We start from the raw sequence: 22,883 nt of genomic DNA, 5'->3' as shown, positions 1-22,883 counted from the left end.
CAGTCGGAACGGAGAATCCAAATACAAAGAAGTAGTTAGTCAGCCTCCAAACCATGTCATGTTTTGTTTCTATAGCAACAGAGCCATTTCTTAAATTTTACTACTTTGTTTACTACTTCTACTTTCTTTACTTCCTTTTAAAAACTTTCTTCCTTTACTACTTCTATTTTCTCCCCTTTACTTTCTTTTTACTGGTTTCTTTAATATGACTTTCTTCTGCTATGATTGCGACTACTATCACATAACTCCATTCCATTTTGAAAGCACAGAGCTAGGATAATGTGCATCAAATCTATGTAATCAATCCCAGGTTGATCTATCATGACTTTTCAATTTACTGCAACTAATTCTATGCACTGCTAGGTTACACGATACTGTTATTACTTGACACCACGTTCACACGTTTTAAGCATTAGGTTGTAAATACAACCTAAATCATAACAGAGTAGAAATAACACTTATGTGAAGAAACATGGCAATAACTTTGTAGGCCCATTTGAAGCAGTGGTTCCCAACCTTTTCTCCCTTGGCGGTCTGTGCCAACGAAGAGCGGGAGAGGTGTGTGAGTGGCAGGCACATGCACGCCTGCACAGTTCCAATCAAGCTATGCGTGAATGGAGCTTCACACACGAGCGTCCTCTGCTCGCATGAGGGGAGTTTCATGCACGAGCACAAGCGCCCTCCACTTGCGCATGAATCTCCATTTGCACTCCGCTAGCACAAGTGGAGTTCACGTGTGATCACAAGGGCCCACCACTCGTGCGAGTGGAGCTTCATGGGCACTTGCCCATCGCTTACGCAGCCCATTTTTGAATCTGTGATGTGAGCAACTCAATCTGCCTGCCTACTTTGCCTGATTTTGGGTAAAAGTTGCTTTTTTAAAATAAAAAATTCAATATTTACATATTTATTATATTTACATACAAGCCATGCCCAGCCAGTCACATGACCGCCAAGCCACCCCACAAATTAGGCCATGCCACAGAACAGCTTGTTAAGAAATTTGAATCCCACCCCTGCCTCTGTGTGTTTGTGTGTGTGTGTGTGTGTGAGAGAGAGAGAGAGAGAGAGATTAGATCAGATCTCTCTCTCTCTCTCTCTCTCTCCCTCTCTCTCTCCCTCCCTCCCTCCCTCCCACCAATGTCAGCAAGCCACTGTCAGTCAAAATTTATATTAGTGGTCCCCGGGATTTAAAATTATGAGTTTGGTGGTCCCTGAGGTCCAAAAGGATGGCGACCCCTGCTATACAATACTTAGCATCACCACTCAAGATTGGAATGCATTTTTTAAAAATAAATGAATATCTTTTGTTCGGGGATGCAAGGTGTGTGACATGCCTGTAGAGTCAGGCATTTTCCAAAATTTTGACATGTGGAGCCCAAAATTTTCACTAGGACTAATACAATCTATTAGTTCTCACCTACTCTTTAAAGATAGCTTTTTTTCAGAGAACTGCTTAGCTCCCCCACCTTTAAAAAAAGTTATATCAAAAGATAGCTCTACTTCCAAGGAATATTTTGTAGCTTTCTTTCTTACCCGAAAAGACATCTCTACATTTTCCCCTCCCCAGATTTCCATCTGATCATCATAGGAGCCAATATGTTGAAAATAGGACTTGGAAATGGCAAAGAGACCACCGGCAAATGTAGGAGTCCTGCAAAAGAAGCATAGAAATATTATGAAAGGGAATTATGGAAAACTGAAATCTTCTCTCTGAACTGAAGTCTTCACTCTCTCTGACATTTCTGAGTGAAGTGTCAAGGAAAGCTCAAACTAGGATACAACAGCTAAAGCAGGGGAAAGTATTGTATGGCACTTTAGATATTCTTGAATTTCTAGTGTCTCTGCTTAGCACAGGCAATGCAGAAAGAAGCTGGAAGATATTGGCAATGACTTCTGGAGAACTTCTCAAGCCGTGATCAAAGCAGATCACATAAATCGGAAGGCAAGGCTTTTTCTGCACTATATCAAAGGCAATTTTCAAACTCCCTTGTACTGAAGCAGCCTTTGAGAAGTGATCTCAGGCTTTTACTACACTACTCTTTATTTATTTATTTGATTTGCCAATTGTTTACAAGATAATAAGTATAAGTGTATACATAGTTGTGAATACATGAAATGGGTACATATAAGAAAAATAAAAGAAGAATAAGAGAAACAATAGGACAGGGACGGTAGGCACGTTGGTGCGCTTATGCACGCCCCCTCTGTTTCATGTTTTTTTAAAAGGAAAAAAATATTGCAAAAGATGTGAAGATGACTGGAATATTTGAATATTCAAAATATGTGAATATTTTCCATTTTACTATTTTCCCACTGATTATCCAAAAAGCTGACCCTCCATGTATTTTCTAGTCCTCTACCAAGTATCCTAAAAATCTTAGTTTTCTACATTATGTGTAAAGCATCTTTGATATAAAAGGAAGCATAAAAATGGAATTTTAAAAATAAAATAAAAGCATTAAACTAACGCACACCCTCCCCAAACAGTACCCACAATTTCCTGATCCAGTTATCAAAAGAGTCAAGAATCACAAATCACGCCTATCTGAATGGTAAAGCTTTACTTAAAAGAACAAATAAATTATGTGTACTGCGGGGGTGAGAGGCAACCCTTTCACTCCTATTCTCTGAAAAGTTTTTAGACAGCAGTATCATCTACAACTTTTTAAAAACAAAACCAAAAAATCCAAACCAAACTGATGCGTGTACACCAATTTTTATTTAATATAAATCACTGTATTGTTCAAAAATCAGGACTGTACATATGAAATCTAAACAAATGCAATGAAGTCAATATGCGTGACTGTGCATGTGTGTTGTAAATGTTCACACAAACATGTTCTTCCCTCATCCCTCCTGCCACTTTTTGCCCAAAACATTTTGCCTGGTAGTTCAAACACTTGCTGACAAGACAGCAGCTGCTAATTCCAGAATTAGATGAGACTGATTGTGGGGGAGGGAACGGGACAGGACTCAAACCTGATAATTTGAGGCATGTTCTTGATTAACTGCATCCAAAAACAAGAAATAACCACCGTGTTTGGGATGGATCACATTCCTTAAGAGCTTCAAGGATGGCCCTTCAGAGGCAGACATAGGGCCTCTATTTATCCTTGGGTACCATTACTGCACAGGCTGGGCACAAATAAGAGTATTTGCGGATAGAGTTTTGCCAATTGCACTACTTTCATTATTAGATAACCCAGAACTCCTTGTCCTTGCTTGCATGTTCGTTTGTCTTAAGGAAAAGTAAAGCTGAGACTGGCACCAGAAACTAGCTTCAGCAAAGTTTTCTCTGAAACCGGCCCTCTGTTGCAGCTTCTGTTGTAGAGGAGATTAGGAGCTGCTGAAAAGCCAAGTTGCCAATGTCTCTCTCTCTCTCTCTTTCTCCGTAAGCAATAACAAAAAGGAATCTCTGTGCCTCTTTCATTGAGACAGAACAGCCTCCTGTTTGACCTCTGCACAAAGAAGAGCTGTACTTGAGGCCAAAGGAACAGGATTTTGTCTCCCTCTTGGAAGGGAGGAGGGCCAAGCCGGTATCGAATGGCTGGCACCATGAATTTCAAGGTCACCTCAAGCTTTAAGAAGTGGAGAGGCTGGTTACCTTAATGACTTTTCAGTTGTCCACTGCTAAGAGAGTCAAGGGGCTGGCAGAGTTTGAAAGAGGGAGGAATAAACCTTGGTTCTTTCATGTCACAGCCCTTATTATCCTGCTTTGATACAGGCAGGGGGGGGGGGAAGGACCTGTCATTGTCTCTCAAGGAAGTGTGGGTCTCACAGGCAGTTTACAAACCTTGTACTGTACCCAATGACACCTGGGAGATAAATCACTCCAGTTCTTTTTTCTTTTCTTTTTCTGATGATGTGGTATGGGGGAAGAGTGCAGAAGCAGTCTTAGAAGGTGGTTATTAGTACTGCAAACCTTTTTTAAATTTAATCCTAATTTAATTAGCTACAAGAGATTCTAAAAATGAAAGGAGAAATTTCTAGCATCTTACAAGGCTATAGCTCTTAAAATTCCTTTGCAAGAGGAGCTGTGATACTTAGCAGATATATCTTTTAACTGTTTAGCAGTAATATTTGTGTCATTAATATTCGCTATATGAACTATAAAGGTTCTAAACAAGCCTTAAAAATTGTGTATATATATATATATATTTGCATTACATTGAGAGGATGCTAAAACGGCTTTGAGAATACATCTAGATTTTAAACTACCATTTAAAGGATTTGATCCCAGTTTCAGTTCCATAAAGTGGTTTTTTCAAGCACGTGAAATAAGAGCTGTTTAACTACAGCCTACAGATGAAAAATGAAAGATAACAAACTATGCCTGGTACACTTGCAGAGATAAGTGTTTTCACATAAAATATTTAAAGTAAACCAAACTCAAAAGCAAAGTTCTGAAATAGCTCCTGCTGCTCAAATATGGATATATATTGTCCAGGCACTGGAGAGCAGAAAAGGATCCATTACTTGACAGATGGAACTTCGGACGGTTCATGGAATCGAACCAAAAAACAAGCATGTAACTTTTTACAAAAGTTCTGGAAATAAGGCTAGAGTGAATTCGATCAGCTCAATGAGCTAAGGAGACTAGTCCTCAACTTACAATCACAATTTGAGCCCAAAATGTATGTTGCTAAGTGAGAAATTTGTTAAGTGAGCTTTGCCCTATTTTACAATTTTTCTCGCCACATTGAATCGCTGCAGTTCTTAAGTTAGTAACACACTTGTTAAGTGAATCTGGCTTCCCCATGGACTTTGCTTGTCAAAAGATTGCCAAAGAGGATCAACATGACTTTGGGACACTGCAGCCGTCGTAAATGTGAGTCAGCTGTCAAGTATCCAAATGTAAATCATGATGTGACCATGGAGATGCTGCAAGAGTCATAAGTGTGAAAAATAAGTCACTTTTTTCAGTGCTGTAGTAACTTTGAACTATTTCCTTCTTAAACTAATCTGAATTCTTCATCATAGCTGAACTTGGGGGAACTCTGGCTACATCAGGGTTACCCTAAATTTGGAATATATCAAGGGATTCAAGTTACTTTACAAGTAGACATGGATAATTCTAGTTTCCTTCTCTGGGCTTCAACAGAAGAAAGCCAGGGGCAGGGAGAGGGGGATAGAGGAGGCCTGGGGAATGGAACAGGACTTGCTAAGGACACTAAACCTTAGTGCTGCTGCTAAAATGGGTCCCAGCTGAATGCATCTGTCCTGTTCCTGCTCAACCCAAATCTATTGTTACAATGCAAGCGGCAGACCCCTTTGTTATGTTTTGTTAAGACTAAATATATGGCCAGAATTTAAAAATGCAAGCAGGCATTTGTAAGGCATTGGAATGACTGAATTTAAGATAAACAGTGAAAGGTTCAAGGAAACAATTATCTTCTTCATGAGAACTTTCACCGAGCAGCAAGACCTGACTGGAGCCTGAAGAGATTCAATAACTTCTTTCGTTTGTGGGAATGAAGCACATCATGACCTCCCTTCGCTCAAGAGTTCAAGGAGGAGGCTGCATCCCATCCCCTCACCCCCACCTTGGCAGCCAGCTTAAACTATTAAATAAGCATTTCTATAGGCAGAGTTCAGCCATGACAGATCAAAGATCAGTAAGAAAGGCGCTTGAAAAAGTTTGGGCTTTTCAGGAGCTTTAGTATGGGAAAATGCTGCAAGATACACCTCTGGATTGTTCATTAAAGCTTCCTAACTGGCTTTAGCAGAAAGTACATGTTTTCTTTGCAGTTTAGTGCAATGTGCAAACAGGAACAAGGAATAAGCCATTGTTTTTAGGGCAGTAATTCACTATTTGTTACTAGTTTATTTATTGGAACTATGGTTTACCATGAAGTATGAAACATGGTTAAATTGTGGTTTCCTGAATTATTTCTGATTTTTCTGCCACATCAAGGGTTTCAACTACTCCTTAGAAGTGCAGGGCAAAGGTGGTAAAAGTTAGAAAAACTTTCTTTCTTTGATATTCCTTATCTGTCTTTTGAGAGGTAGCCTAATGGTTCGTTCTTGCCTGTGGCATTGTTCTTGTTTCCTTTCAACTGGAGAAGAAAAATGATTATTCTGCCTAATTAGGCTTGGCTCATGGGATGCCAGGGGAGGCCCTTTCTGGTTTTTAAATGGGAGCAGTAAATACAATACCTGTAAGTACAAGCTGTCACTGTAATTTATGATACTATATCCATGTTTTGTAAAGTATTAAACATCAGCACAGATCCAGTTACCCAATAACGAAGGCTAAACCTACAGGCTTCAGGCATATAATGGTTTCCTCACATCGCTACTCTGAACTTTGGGAAAGACAACAGTCTAAGGCCGTGATGGCGAACCTATGGCACATGTGCCACAGGTGGCACGCAGAGCCATTTGTGCCGGCACGTGAACTGCAGGCAAACTTACCTCACTGCGCATGTGTGCACCTCACAGCTGATTTTCAGTGGGTTTGCGGCCTTTTTCGGCCTCCCAAAGGCTTGAGGAAGGCTTCTGCAGGCTGAAAGTTAACCCTGTTTCATCACTTCTGTTTTTCCGAAAATACCAGAAGTAACAAAATGGCCTGCAAAGCCTGCAGAAGCCTGCAGAAGCTTTCCTCGAGCCTTTGGGAGGCCGAGAAAGGCCTCAAACCAGACAAAAATCAGCTGTGAGGCACAGTGCAGGTAAGGGGGTGGCATGGGATGGGTGGGTGGGGATTGCACGCACATGCGTAGAGGGCATGGGGGGGCGCATTGCCTTCTGGGTGCTGGCACGCGACTGCGAGCGTGCAAGTATGCGCACAATTTTTGGCACAAGAGCCCAAAAAGGTTAGCCACCACTGGTCTAAGGTAACCACTTCGAGCACAATGGAGAGAAAGCAATCCCTTCCACTTTGATTCGAAGATGAGAAGAATATCTTAGTGCAGACCTTCAGATATTCTCTTCCATTTGATTCCATACAGATGCTACTTTAACAGGAAACGCTGTGTCATCTAGATGTATTTCCTTGGCTAACTCTTCAGGAATGTGCCTCAACATCTATGTCTCATTCCTATTAAGTGACCGTTTTAGTATATTTCATTTATTTAGTTATTGAATTTGTTTTGCGATCCATCTTGCCTATCAGAGCCAACGGCACCGATGCCTTTTTCAATCTGAGGACTTGCTCCAGATGTTCAGGCTGACACAATTCCAGTCACCATGGTGAGAATTTTAGGAGTTGAAGCCCACCCATCTGGATGGCAACCAGTTTAGAGAAGATTGGACTAAGAGATCCAAGATCCAGGCAAAACCCCAAACTCCCAATTTCTGTCAAAAACAGAAATACTGTGATTTTTATTTCATGACTAAAATTCAACAGTGGGATGTAAAGAGAAAAAAAATGGGATATAGTTGATTTCAGGATTTCCAAAACTGAAATCTATGCTTTGGGAAACTGTGCGTTTTTTTTAATGCAATCTCTTCCCACCCATCAATTCCCCAGACACATTAACAATGGTATCAAATTTTCAGCTTGAACCTACTTGATTGGGTAAGTCTCATCTTTTCTTCTCTGCTTCTCGTGTTGAGGGATAGCCTCCCAGCCAAAAGTGAGACTCCAATCAAAGTTTCCCCGACTGTGCTGCTTCCCATATTGGATAGGCTTTGAAAATTCAAAGGTGTTCAAGTCAATGGTGGTGATATCTGGACTGACCACAGCAGTGGGCTCTTCAGCAATGCGCGATAGGAGAGGCTCTAACCATCCATGGAAACATTCACCTGAGGAAAAAGAAACAGGAATTGCTACACCATCTCTGCAAAAATAAATGCCTATTTTCAAATGCTGCTGTTGTAGGAGATGACCAGGCTGAGCCCAAGGGAGGAGTCAAATGCATCATCAGTTTGAAGTCCCTATGCTCCCACAAGAGACCTAAGACCAGGCCCTCTTGAATTCCATTTACTTTTATCTAGCACCAATTTACCTTGACCATTAGTAGATCAGATTCTTGTGTATAGGTAGCATGGAACAAACTTGAAGTGCTTTGGACTAAACTCCTATTCCTGGTTCTTTCTTTGCACCTGACAGTTGCTGCGGTCACTTCTACCTTTCAGGGTTTTTCAGAGGTACCTGATGCTCAGGAACTGCTTCTCTGAAAACATTTCTCCCATAATGTTCACTTTCTTACCCATGGAAAGTCATACGGACCCCCAATTTTCTTTTAAAAAACTTCAATATTTATGCCTTAACATTTGCAAGATGAGGACACCTGATTTTTTCTGGGCTCAGAACCTTCCCAGGATCAAATCTGGCTGGTATTTGGATTGTAGACAGTTTGGGAATTACCTGGGCCATAGGCTAGTTGGACAAATAAAAAATGCCTTCCCAGAAAAACACAATGTCAAAGCACTTCCATATTGCTGTCAAGAAAACTTGTATTATTAATGTGTCCAGATGTCAATCTCAATACATAGAATTATAGAATCATAGGACTGGAAGGGACCGTGGAGCCGTCTATCCCTATCCCTATTCTGTCCCTATCCAAGGCAAGCGTCCTTATACTATCCTGGACAAATACCATAGTTGTCCAATCATTTCTTGAAAACCTCCAGCGATAGAGCATCAATAACTCGAGGAAGCAAGCCGTTTCACTGATTAATTGTTCTGTCAGGAAATTCCTCCTTATTTCCAGGTTGGATCTCCCTCTGATGAACTTCCATCCATTGCTTCTTGTCCTGCCCTCAGGTGCTTTGGAGAATAAATTGATGCCCTCTTCCCTATGACAGCCCTTCTAGTATTGGAAGACTACTATCAGATCTCCCCTAAACCTTCTCCTCATTAGACTAAACATACTTAGTTCCCTTAGCTGTTAATTGTATGATTTAGCCTCCAGACCCATTATCATCCTTCTTGCTCTTCTCTGCACTCTTGCTAGGGCCTTAGCATCCTTTTTGAATGGCGGTAACCAGAACCGGGTGTAGTATTTCAAATGCGGTCTGACTTGATGCTATCCCTCTGTTGATGCAGCCAAGGACTCTGTTGGGTTTTTTGGCAGCTGTAGCACACTGCTGATTCATACTTAAGCAGTAGTCCACCAGGACATCAAGATCCCTTTCACAGGCACTACTGTTGAGCTAGGTATTGCCTGTTCTGTGCCTATGCATCTGGTTTTCCCTGCGTAAGTAGGGGACCTTACTTTGTCACTGTACTGCATCTTATTGGATAGGGCTCAATGCTAAAGTCTGTCAATATCCTTCTGACTCTTGAGTCTATCTTCCAAAGAAATTGAGCCATTAAGTAATCTGCAAAATTTGACAAAATGAACAAAAATAGAACCATGGAGGGAAACAATCATATAAGGTCTAAAAATGGAGGCACAAATGGCTGAAGTAAATTTACTGAACATTCTGGGAATCAAATTTATCTAAGGATTTTTTTATACCACATACTCTATACAAGAGAATCAGAACATGCCTCCAGGACAGAGACACTTGTATGTACATTAAATAAATGCATTGAATGCATAGGTGCCCAACTCCTAGCAACTCTACTTCATTTCCTTTGTAATGAAATATTGAATGATGATGCATCCAACCTACATCTGGGCATGTTGGATGCAGTTTTATTGCCTTAACATCTTGAACAAAAAATAGCATTTTTAGTACAGTCTGTTGATTAGGTCATTCAAGCGGCATCCAATTGTTTGATTTCACTGAAGTTATTATGTTTGACACAACAATAAGAATCGGTAGCATTAAGTCTGCCATACCCATTCAATGCCTGGGATGCTCATTAATGGATGGAGATTGATCAAAGGGCATATATGGTTCTGTGAACCAACCCAAGATGTAGAGCAATCAATTAATGGAGTGATTCTCAACCTTGGCAACTCTAAGACATGTTGAGAGACACTGAATTAACGCATACACATTTATGAACTGGCACAGCATGCCAAAGGGGAAAAAAAGGCAAACTTTATCAGTAAAGAGATTTATTACTTACAATGAGCATCCAAGAAAGTGAGGACATCACCCTTGGCAACACTGGCACCAAGTAATCGGGCAGTTATTAAGCCCTTTCTCTCCAACTGCCGAACAACTCTGACTATCTGCAATTGCTTCACATAGTTGTCCAAATCATCTTTCAAGTAGTCTGAAAGAGAATTCATCAAACACGAGGACAGGTTACCTAAGGAACTGTCTTTGTACCATTACACTGTCCCATCACACTCGGCCAGGCAGAGAAAATATGTTGCAGTCTCTGTCAGTTAAATAATTTTGACTGGCAGGGTCCAGGAAGAGAGCCTTCTCTGCCTTTGTCTCCCACTTTGTGTGCTACACTCTCCCCCTGAGGTGAGGCATGGCTCCAATCTCTTGGCCTTTCAGAAAGGTATGAAAACATGGCAGTGGGGCCTTGCTTCTGGTTCACATAGGAGCATGCAGCCATGGGGTGGTGGTTGCCCTGAAAGCCCTCTCTTTGCCTTTTAATTAATTTTTAACAGTGTTTTTAATAATCTTTGCCTCTTTTGAACTTTTGTTTCTATGTTTTAATATTTTATTGTACACTACCCAGAGTCCCTTTATGAGGGAGATGGGCAGACAGTTAGTCAGTTGGTCAGTTAGTCAGTGGGATATGATGCTCAAGAGTCTGGTGACAATGGGAGTCCGATTCTCATTCCTCTGGGGGATCAATTTAAACTCTGGTTTTTAATTTCACAAGTTTACTTTTTACTTGGAAACAAGCTTAAGAACTAAAAAAATACTTATGAAATAAAATATGATGATTAGAGAAATGAAAGGCTCGGGGGAAAAAAGAGAAGTTGGGACTAGGAAAAGATAGTGAAGATGAAGAAAAATACAGTCTTTACCAGTCAAAGAGTGTGGTTTTATACTCATTCGGGCAGGAAAATAAAAGCATACTATGATCATTGAAAGTCATTCTCAACCACACAAATACATACATACTTATTTACATTTATACCTCAAAGCAGGTTGCTGTACTTTCAAACAAAAACAGCCAAGATTATGCTGTAGAAGAGTTTGCTGTATTCCAGACATGCTTTGATTCTTGCTATCCAAGAATGGGGAACACACCACTGGTAGCAATTGATTAAATGTTAAATTTTATATCTGCCCATTGCCCAAATTTCTTACCCATTATTTGGAAAATGTTTTCAAATCACTGGTCTGCAGCTAGCAGCTCAGAACATATTGGAACTGTTTTGCAACCTTGTTCACTATAGACTACAAGTGCGGCAAGGCCACATTTTTTAAGAACTCAAAAGTGAATTAAAAATATTATCATTTGTTTGAAGAGTGGGTGGGTAGCGATAAGAATTGCCTTGTATACACTCCTGAAATTAGTGCTAAGCAACAGAACAACAGAAGTACTTAGATAAACTTTTAGGCATCTGTACAAAATCACCTATTTTCCCACCCCACCCCTTTCTGATTAATACCTGCTTTCTTACTCAGTGCATTCTGCTTTTTTGATCAGTATACTTTCCCATGTCAACATTGCATGAAATGCTTAGACCTAGAACAGCCAGGGAAATAAATCATCGCCCAGAATTGTTATTACCCTTGGTGCAGTTTGTTATTCAACGTTTAATTTTAATTCACTTTTGTGCGGTTTGTTATTCAATGCTTAATTCTCAATGATGTCCTTTCTTATGCTAATATTTGAGAGTTACAGGCTCCTTTCCTTCACTAGGTGCCCTCAGAGTACATCCAGTAATGGGAGTTGGAGCAGGGGTGGGATTCTACCAGTTCGCACCTATTCGCTAGAACCGTTTGTTAACATTCTAAGCAGTTCGGAGAATCAGTTAGAAGAAATTACTGGCCTAATCCTCTAAGGAAGGCAGGAAGGAAACATTCTGGTGTTGCTTACAGAAACTGCCTCTCCGTTAGCCCTTATTACATTCTTGGCAGGACTAGACTTCCTGTCTCAGGAACTTCTCTGGAGTTTTTTTCCCCCTCCTTTGCTGGTACTTTGCTTGTGTGGAGTGACTATTCAAAGTTACAATGGCACTGAAAAAAGTGACTTATGACCATTTTTCACACTTACGACTGTTGTAGCATCCCCACAGTCATGAGAGGCCAGGTGAGGAGATGCGTGCCTTGATGTGAGTGATGTTAAGTTGACCATGCCCAGCCAATAACATGACCACCAAGCCACACCCACCAACTAAGCCACGCCCATAGAACTGGTTGTTAAAAATTTGAATCCCACCCCTGAGTTGGAGTCTAACATATTTGGAGGGATCAAGATTGGGGTGGTGGGTGGGGGGAAACGATGTTGAATACCTTGCCTGTCAGTATCCAATTACTTGCATTAATTGCAGAACCCTATTTATTTATCAGGGAACAAAAAAAAGGGAACGCTCTGTGTTTCTCTCAACCGCCCACTCTTAACCCAGCCTCTCTTAGCATCAAAGCTAAGTCCTTATTTAGAATTACTCTGACCAGACTTTTGGTGGCAGGTGCAACCTGTGGGCAGGAAGCAGTTCAAGTCTCTGTGGGGAGAGATTGTTAGCTTTGTAAATTGCAGCCACCCTGAAGGAGTCTGCTGTGAATCTGAAGGGTATAATAGTGGTACAGAAGAGGAAGAGGGCAGGAAATGACAGCATGGAATTGGAAAATGGCAACTATAAAATAGAAGCAACTTTCAGTCAAAGTAGCTGAGGTAGTAGTCTTCTTACAGTCACATATATACAAACAAACAATCTCTCCCACTAACTCTGAAGTCTTTGGAGATACCAGAAAGAATAGCTTACTACAGCCTCAACAATAAAAATTGTTACTAGGTTAACTAGGTGGCCAAGTGAATTATTGTCTCCCCACATTAAACCAGAGGTTTTTTTAACGAAGTTCATTCTCTTTAAAATTCACAGATTATGTGCAGGGTAATGGGCTAAAACTTTTATTTCATTCTTCAGTGTGGATAGAATGGTATGGTGGTGTCTTGTTCTTGACAAGCCCTCTATTTGAAGATTACCCAATATAAATCTGGTTTTAAGATAACAAATAATAGGAAGGAACAGCAATAAAGGCCTTAGATCAGGGGTGGGATTCTACCGGTTCGCACTTATTCGCTAGAACCATTTGTTAACATTCTGAGCAGTTCGGAGAACCGGTTGTTAGAAGAAATTACTGGCCTAATCCTGTAAGGAAGGAAGGGAGGAAACATTCTGGTGTTGCTTACAGAAACTGCCTTTCCGTTAACCCTTATTACATTCTTGGCAGGACTAGACTTCCTGTCTCTGGAACTTCTCTGGAGTTTTTTCCCCCTCCTTTGCTGGTACTTTGCTTGTGTGGAGTGATCATTCAAAGTTACAATGGCACTGAAAAAAGTGACTTATGACTGTTTTTCACACTTTTGACTGTTGCAGCATCCCCACAGTCATGAGAGGCCAGGCGAGGAGGTGCGTGCCTCGATGTAAGTGATATTGAGTTGGCCACCCACAGGCAATAACATGACCACCAAGCCATGTCCACCCAGTCATATGACCACCACTTAAGCCACGCCCACAGAACTGGTTGTTAAAAAATTTGAATCCCATTCCTGCCTTAGATCTGTACTTTACCTGGACTGTTAGCATAAAGGCAGTGAGTGAGAGCAAAACTGTGTTTTACACTTCGCAGGAAAAGGAGGATAAAAATATTATTATCAGGAGAACATAATATTTATAGTGAGGAAGCCTAAAATCAGATAGATAGGGATGTTTTCTGTCTGTGTATGAGTGCATGTGTGTTTTCAGAGCCTAATAGCAATTAAAAATCTAAATAAAATAGCCCAATAAGTGTAAGTTATCTGTATTAAAATATATATTAAAAAGAATTATTAGTAATGGTAGTTTACTTGTTCTTTATATTAATTAAAACTCTAGTTAAATTGTAATTGATTGTAACATTTCCTGAGCAATTAGGTCAAAACTGACCTTGAAATTTCCCTGTGTATATATATATATGCAGCCTAAATAACAGACAACAAAAAAGATAGCAAACCTCTCTCTCTTTTACTTAACTAATAAACACTCTTTTCTTAAGCATTGGCCCTGCCTTCTGTTCTGTTGTTAGCTTAAGATGAGAACAGGAAAGAGTTAATGATCCTGAATATTTGCTCAAAGCAATTCAAAGCAAGCAAGGCCTTTTGTTAAGAAAATTCCCAGCTAAGGAAGAAAATGATAGGCAACTGCTTATTCAAATGGGGTGAGAGTTAATGCTTGCAAAGCAACTTATAATCCATCTAGGCATCTCTATATTACAACACTACAAGATTCAAAGAGGAACACAAGTCTTTTATGTTTGAAGAACTCAATAGACCTTTGTCTACAAGTATCAACAATTCCTGCTCAGAATGCTGTGTCAGGCATTCCAAGATGTCTGGAAGTCATAATTTAGGTATCCTTTCCTCTATTGCTCAAGGAAAATGCTGCTCTTCCTCCCAAAATTCTGATGTTGAGAATGTGACGGAGAACAGTAAATCTGTATATGTGCACCAAGCCCAAGACTCAGCTGGAGAACTAATCTGGTACAAAAAGCTGGCCCCAAAAAATATCAATGCACTCCTAGGCTGCATTAACAGAGGGATAGTTTCAAGACCATGTGAAGTGATAGTACTACTTTATACTGCATTGGTAAGACCATACTTGAAATACTGCAACCAGTTCTGATCACCATGATACAAAAAGGATGTTGAGATGCTAGAAAGAGGGCAAAGAAGAGCAACAAAAACGATTAGGAGACCGGAGGCTAAAACATATGATGAACGATTTCAGTAACTGGGTATGTCTAGTCTAAGGAAGAGAAAGACTAGTAATGATATGATAGCAGTCTTCCAGGACTTGAGGGGCTGTCACGGAGAAGGGGTTGACCTATTCTCCAAAGCACCTGTGGGCAGGATAAGAAATAATAGGTCGAAGAACATTAAAGAGAGAGCCAACCTAGAACTAAGAAGAAATTTCCTGACAGTGAGACCAATTGATCAGTGGAATGACTAGCCTTCAGAAGTTGTGGATACTTCATCACTGGAGATTTTCAAGAACAGACTGGACAGCCATTTGTCCAGCATGGTATAGGGTCTCCTGTGTCAACTCATAAAACATTTTGTATACATGTTTTATAGTTGACAACAGAAAAAAGGGGGTGGAGTTTCAATGAGAAAGTAGCAATGACTGAAGGATTTGATGACTGAAGCTTCTGCCGTGCAAAAATCTAATTGGACAGCATGATTGATGACTCTTGGCTATGGACATTTTTCGTTGGATGATACACCCAGAGGAGTGGGGGGGAAAGCAGGATCAAGGGTGACAGTGAATTACGTATCTCAGAGTTGGCTACGCCCAGGTTAATGCCGGACATAGAATGTTAACTTTAAATAAATCCTTTTTAGTTTTGGGAGTGTGGCTCGAGGCTCATGATTTAATTGGGGTAACTGACATCCTGCTTGAGCAGATGTTGGACTAGAAGATTTCCAAGCCCCCTTCTACCCCTATTATTCTATGTTCTGCGTAAGCATCTATTTGGGGTATGTGAAAAGAGACAACTGCAACATCTCATCCACTATAAGAAGGCAGAAGACTAAAGAAAAGCCTTAGAACTGTGTGGCAATGGTCCTATCATGAGATAAAATGAAAAATTTCTACAAGATGTATCACGGAAAATTGCTAGATATTGAATTTCTCTTTCTGTTTTGTTTTTTGTTTTTGCCTCCCAGAGAGAATCATCTGTGATCTTTTCTGACTCGGTGGTTTTTGTTTTTTTAATGCAACTATATGAAGAAAACATTTGCTGTTCTACCTCCAGCAACAGAGTATCTTAGGACAACTCTAGCAATTCATCTGTCTTCAGAATCAATTTATTTCTTTGTATTTTACCCTTCAATTTTAAAGTAACTCTTTTAAAGGGCAGGCTGCCAGCCAATAATCTGCATGCTTTTCACAGAAGGCAGTAGCTTTCTCACCTTTCCTGCAGGGCAGGTTTAGTGAAAAACATAGAAATAATACAGTATCAGCCTAGTATCATGTGCCAGAATCTCTAAAATAGCTGCATAGTTAAATGTTGCAACTACAGCAAAGCAGTCAAAGGGGACATTAAACTTTTCAAAATACAGTGCTTCAAAAACCACACCTCTTTGAACAAGCTGCTTATTATTTCTGGAAATAAGATCTACTTAATCTGATAAAAGAAGCAAGAAACTTTATAAACAGTTTGCTCACAAGTGGCCTTCTCAACCGCATTATTTCCAGTTGTGGAACACCAGTTTGTGGAACTCACTCCCATTGTTGAATTAACCATGATTTAAGATTTCTTTGGGGGAGTGGGGTAGATAGGAGCATGACTGGGACAAGGGAAAGGGTTAGAGAAAAGTGCATGCTGTGGTGGAACAATTTCCAGTTAGGAGAAGGATAGCATCACCTATAGCTCAGGAGTTTGGGATGAAATCATTTCCTTTCAATTTTATCTACTGTCATTTCTAACCTAATTTATGCGCTACAGAAAAAACATTGTAAGGAGGTAGATGCCTTCTGCCTTTCTCTGACACTCTGCCATGGAAGACACCTTTGGTTACAAGGATCAATAATCTGACTTGGTAAAAGCAGGACCCAGCCAGCATATGCAATACTGGAAAAGATGCAGAGCCTCTTGGACACAAAAGCATGGATTTCTCAAAAACAGGCTGGTCAGCCTCCACATCTTATCCTAGGCTTGCAATACCTCTAAAAGCAAAGAACCTGAACAAGATTGCACCTACTACTTTCTGTACTCATCTCTCTTCACAGTTTGGGGGTAATACAAGTAGTCCTTGACTTATGGTAATTTGTTTAGTGGCCGTTCAAAGTTATAACAGCAATGAAACAAGTGACTTATGACCTTTTTTTCACATGTACAATTGTTGCAGCATCCCCATGGTCATGTGATCAAAAGTCAGACACCGGGCAACTGGCATGTATTTATGACGGTTGCAGTGTCACGGGGTCACCTTTTGTTACCTTCTGACAGGCAAAGTCAATGGGGGAAGCCAGATTCATTTATCAACTGTGTTACTAACTGAACAATTGCAGCAAGAAAGGTTGTAAAATGGGACTAAAAACTCCCTTAAAAATTGTCTTGCTTAGCAACACAAATTTTGGACTCAACTGTGATCATAAGCTGAGGACTACCTGTAAGCATTTGATTGGCTCTATAAGTGGTTAAAACACTAATCTAACTAGAAGGAAAAATACATTCCAGTGGTTTTTTTTTTTTTCATTAATATGGCAGATTTCATATTGGCTAGTTGTGCTGTTATTTGTCTAACTGCTAGCATAAAACATTACATTGTAAAAAGGACGCAGGAAAAGATACATGGGAGGAACATCCAAAATAATCTTCCTTCCCCTCCTGGAAAATGGTATTGTTCCACGTGAAGGGGGAAAAGCTGGGATTTAGAGAGAAAGCAAAGAATGGGTGCAGAATGGAGCAGAAGAGAAAGATTTAAATCTAAGACAAAAGCAGAAATAATGGGTCAATATGTAAGATAGTATGCACAAACTGGTATTAAAACTTGCAATTCATTGGTATGTTAAAAAAAAAAAAAAGAACTTCAGGAAACCATTCACTGTGGTATCTTTACTGGCCCTTTGAAAACCTTGACTAGCAGAGAGCCAGGAAAGCAAGCTGAGGCACAATATATAAGCACAGTATATAAGTTGAACCATGTCATTATCTTAATCTGAAGTATAACCAATTTAGATCGCTAAATACAGCTTGCGGTTTCTAAACTTGCCCAGCAGAGTAGTTTGGACAGAGGCTAAATACAGTTCTGCCAAAAGGTATTTGGGTATTCTATTTTTTTTTAATATCTTTGCTGCAGGATATTATATTCACACGAGTTCTAGAGTTTGAGTTAATGAGTAATATCAAAATGTGGCACTTGCTTCATTTATTGTATAAAGAAAGTCAAACAACCCGTGAGATAGCAGCATAAAAAAAAAATCATAATTGCTTCCTTAGAGTGAGCAACCGGCTGCACTAACTTTAGCTCAGTAACTGCAACCGAAAGCTAACTGGTGATCCATTTCTCCTATATCAGGGGTAGGAATTTTGGCCCATTCCTTAGGTAAGAGAAAATTAATTCAAGGTATTCTAATATAAACACCTTGTTTTGGGACTGGCAACAGGTCTGAATTTTTACTTGTTATTCCAAAACAATGAATGTGTTTCTCTTCATGTCATGCATCGTAACATGGAAGGCAAAGTTGATGAAGAGAATGAATGCCTATAATCTGATGTTCAGGTGCTCACTGTAGACAGGAAATTTCAAGGACCTTCCTTGCTTTGCCTTTTATAGTCCTTAACATTAAAGTAGTTAGACTGTTCAACAGAGAAAGGAACACTAGCTGTCCTATCCCTAGATATAAATGCGGGTATTGGGTAATTTAGTTCTTATGGCAAATAGGATATTATGATCCAAAAGTCTTAAAGTATTTCTTACATACAGAGTAGTTCATCTTTCAGGAACAATACACAGGCACACACACTTTCAAAGGGATTATACTTGCCATCTGTACTGGCATCATCTACAAGAATGATTTCCTTTAACAATATAGCTGGAGAAGAGTACAGCACACTATAGACAGTGCGAAGCAACGTGGACCAGGCTTCATTATGGAAGACAATAATGACACTGGTGGTCGGAAGGGGCGGGCAGCGTTTGAACTTTTGATCGATGCACCTGCAAAAAGAACATTAAATCTAAATTACAACTAAGATTAGATAGGAGCGTTACATTAATTAGGTAATGAACACTTTTTCATTTCGGTTAGATAGGCTCTGCATCCAAGAGTTATAGAGTTATATGGTGTTTAATACATTTTTTTTTTTTTTTTAGCATTTTGGGGTTATTCAAGAAAAGCCTTCTTGTAAGTAGATATTATTTCAGTTTTAACATGCAGACAAACACAACAATAAACTCTCTTTCTACGACTCTGTAATCTCTTAATTCAGGATCTGAGAAAATGACTACATCCCAAGAACAAACTTGTCTATAGGACAAAATGTGCTTTACTACGTGTTCTCAGTATGTGGAATTTAAACATTATGTCCTTCCAATGCCAGAATTTTCCAAATTAGCTTGGACTCTCCAGGGTTCTGGGACTTATCTGTCCTGACTATTATGCTTGGCTGCCCATATAGCTTAAGATGGCCATATGAGCTAACATATATGTCTAAAATACTGGGTATAAGATCTATAATTTGTCAAAGCATGTGAGTTCTTGATCTGAAGACCTCCTATTGCCATACCACAAACCACCAAAACTAGACGTTCAGATATAATACTAAACTACTGCTTAGTGCTGTGCGAATGAACCTGGGCATACGTATTTCCCCTTCCTCTGCTTGTAGACCCATGTTTGACACTAAGCTTGTAACTATTTTATAAATCTTCAGTTGTTTTAATTAAGGTATATGGACTCTCTCAGAGTCAACGCAGTATCTCCGGCTATTTAAACATCACCCCAATCAATACATTTGATGCTACTTTGAGTTTCATACTGCAGAAAATGGGGGTTGAGAGAAGCACCATTCAAACGAGGCTACTTAGTAAATTTATGCCAAACTTAACCTTTGAAAACAAGTCCCTATTGCTTCAGGGCTCAGTCTCTTAATCACTTGACTATACTAGTTCTGAGCCGGCCCATCAATAAAGGGGAGTTTAGCAGGTGCAGCTTAGCATTTTAGTACCACAAGAGAGTAAAGTCCTGCTAAAATCCCCCCCTTCTTCCTAATGTTTAAAAGGGACAAGAGCTCTATTGCTTTTGGTTACCAGTCCAGGCTGCTTCACCCCTCCTTTACCTTGCCCTTAAGTGCCTGTAGGTCACAGGATGAGGTCATGAATTGCATCCCTGAAAGAAGGCCACAACAATGAAGGGTCTCAATGGGTTGCCTCCTATGGGCTTCTGAATGGAAGCTCTGCCTGGCAGAGTATTAAGAGGAGGGGTGAGAGAGAGAGAGAGAGAGAGAGAGAGAGAGAGAGAGAGAGAGAGAGAGAGAGAGAGATTTATTCTCTTAAGATTTAGAGACTAGTGGCATTGCCTTCTGCCATTGTTTGCAAGCTCAGTTGTAAAATACGAAGTTACAACGGAGATCTCTTTTTTTCACAGAGAGCATAGCATGCATTCCTTTAGAAAGGAAGAAAGCTTTCTACTTCTCAAAGCTCATGTAGTTTAGGATCCTTTGCCAAGGTTGGCCATTCAGATACAAAAAGAAACCATCCTTCACTGCATGATAAATGATCAGTAACTTCTGCTTCCTGTTGTTTGACTAGTTACAATATATTATAACATCTAGAAAGCTTGGCACAATTAAACTAAGGTGTCTTGAAACAAAGTCAGACCCTACTTCATTCCAAGAACTATTTTTTAATCTGGGAGCTCCCCTAATAACATTCAGTTCAGCCATAATGACAAAATCTGGCTACCTTAAACTCTCTAACAAGGGCAATCTTTGAGGATGAGTGGAGTTGTAATGTTGGAGGTAAATATCTTCAAATGATTTGGCAGGTATTGTCAATATTTTTTCCCCCCTTTGAGGGAAGACAGTGGAGAGAAAGTGATATTTATATGATAATGGGATTTGAAATTTACATGATAATGGGATTTTTTCTTTTCATAGTCAGTTAATCTATGTTATTTAAGGTATACGGGTAATCTTCAACTTTCAACCACAATTGTGACCCAAATTTCTGTTGCTAAATGAGACATTTGTTAAGTGGGTTTTGCCCCATTTTACGACCTTTCTTGCCAAATTTGTTAAGGGAATCACTGCAGCTGTTAAGTTGGCAACACGGATGTTAAACGAATCTGGCTTCCCCATTGATTTCGCTTATCAGAAGGTTGCAAAAGGGGATCAAAAATGCCCCAGGGCACTGCAACAGTCATGAATACGGCTCAGTTGCCAAGTGTCAGAATTTTGATCACGTGACCAAGGGGACACCTCAGTGGTTGTAAGTGGTGAAAAATGGTCATAAGTCACTTTTTAGAACTTTGAACAGTCACTAAATGAACTGTTGTAAGTTGAGGACTACCTGTAATTTAGTATACTGTAATGTATAAACACACATATGCAAACTCAGGAAGCCCTTTAAAATATCTTGCTGTAGCACGTTCTTCCTTTTCTCACAATTGTTGCAAGAGAGAACCAATAAGCAATAAGCTTTATTTTTTAGTACCTATGGGGTATGTTCTAGGATATATAAGACGAATCCTGTGCAGGGATGCTTGGCAGAGAGTCAGGGAATTCAAATCGTGTTGTTAAAAGAGGCTCCCCACTTTTACAGCAATCTCTTTTGATTCCACTACCCATCCCACCCTCTGAATCTTTCAGCAGGAAGAGAGAGGGGTCCCTTAAATGCTGCATACCTCTAGGGCACATCAAAAGTGGGGAGGGGGGAAAAGAAAGAAATGTTCCACATGGCAGATCAGGCCCTCCCCTCCCTCGCTCCCTCCCCAAAGCACTCAACAATTAAAAAAAAAAAAAAACTTTCATTCACAGGCTCCCCTCCATCTGAGCCAATTTCCCCGATTTATGGTTTGGTTCTGGGAGGGCTTTACACCCTTTAATTGAAATTGGTTTATGCTTTTTTGGGTTGACTGAATGACATTCTTGCCCTCTGCCTTGAACACAGCATTCTTCTATTGTGGATATCTACACCTGCTAGGCAGAAATAATCAGCTGTCAGAAGGGTAGGAGGTAAGTTGAAGGGAGAAAACCGTCTTGCCAACCCAGCCTAGTTTTAAAGCCCTTATTCAAGCTGCCTTTTGTTGGCTCCTTTGACTGACTTATCCCCCTTATGAAAAGCCGCAGCAGCGGCCTTAGAAAAAGCTTCAGGGAGACCACAGGGGAAGGGGTGACAAGCATCCCGTTTTCCCTCCTTCCACACCCTCCTGCTGTACTGTAAGCGCCTGTCTGTTCCACTGGCCGAGCAAAGTGAAAAATTATGGAGGCAGCGGAGCTTTCTCAGAGCTAGAGGAAACGGACCAAAACCAAGGGCAGGAGACAGATGTAATGAAGGAAAGGTTTTGAACTTGAGCAACCCCTTTTTCTTATTTATGTATTGAAAAAGGCCGCAATTGTCCCTGTTCACCGCTCTGTAAATGGGGAAACGGTGGCACTGCAAGGTAGGAGAGTGAAGGGCGGCAGGAGAGAATGGGGGGGGGGTCACATCGAATAATTAAAAAGTAGAACAGAACCCTGGGCAGTTCTTTTTTTTTTTTTTTTTAAGAGAGATGAAAGGAAACCAGTTAAGAGTTCATCTTTGTGATCTTTTCTCCCTTCCGATGCACTTGTCACTCCCCACTAATATATGGATATTGCTAGAATCAGAGGCTCTGGACTACTTTCCTTTTTTTACACTTGCAAACAAAGAAGCCAGGGAAATTCTGAGGTTTTTTTGCACTCTGGCAGTTTTGGCAGATGGACAGTCTTTCACAGCCATCGATTTCTAAATATGGGGTAGTCTTACAACAAAAGACCACAATTGTGCCCGAAATTTATGCTGCAAAGTGAGACATTCCTTAAGTGAGTTTGACCCCATTTTGCAACCTTTCTCGCACAGTTGTTAAGTGATCATGTGACCTGGGACACTGCAACTGTCATTCATATATACATACATACATACATACATACACACACACACACACACATATATATATATATATATATATATATATATATATATATATATATATATGCCAGTTGCCAAGCATCTGCATTTTGATCATGTGACCATGGGGATTCTACCATGGTCATAAGTGTGAAAAATGGTCATAAGTGACTTTTTTCAGTGATGTTGTTACTTTGAACGGCCACAAAATGAACTGCTGTAAGTCAAGGGCTACTTGTACTGACAAATTGGATGTCCTCAGCCATATATA

General features: G+C 40.1%; 1 protein-coding gene across 3 annotated transcripts in view; it reads right to left on the bottom strand.

Annotated features, from left to right (window-relative positions):
* Window positions 1-22,883, bottom strand: part of GALNT6 (polypeptide N-acetylgalactosaminyltransferase 6) — a 76,820-nt gene that overhangs the window by 15,380 nt on the left and 38,557 nt on the right. For all 3 annotated transcript variants that reach the window (XM_026677354.2, XM_026677358.2, XM_087956338.1), the window contains exons 3-6: window positions 18,510-18,682; window positions 9,968-10,117; window positions 7,512-7,746; window positions 1,537-1,654 (exon numbers count right to left, since the gene is read on the bottom strand). In XM_026677354.2, the coding sequence (XP_026533139.1) occupies window positions 1,537-1,654; window positions 7,512-7,746; window positions 9,968-10,117; window positions 18,510-18,682 (676 nt within the window). The remainder of the gene's footprint in view (window positions 1-1,536; window positions 1,655-7,511; window positions 7,747-9,967; window positions 10,118-18,509; window positions 18,683-22,883) is intronic.

The sequence above is a fragment of the Notechis scutatus genome, chromosome 2, assembly GCF_049901735.1.
Source record: "Notechis scutatus isolate UNSWTSFEM ecotype Mainland chromosome 2, rNotScu1.2, whole genome shotgun sequence".
NCBI lineage: Eukaryota > Metazoa > Chordata > Lepidosauria > Squamata > Elapidae > Notechis > Notechis scutatus.
Note: the sequence above shows the minus strand (reverse complement) of the source record. Positions and strands in the feature narration are given on the sequence as shown.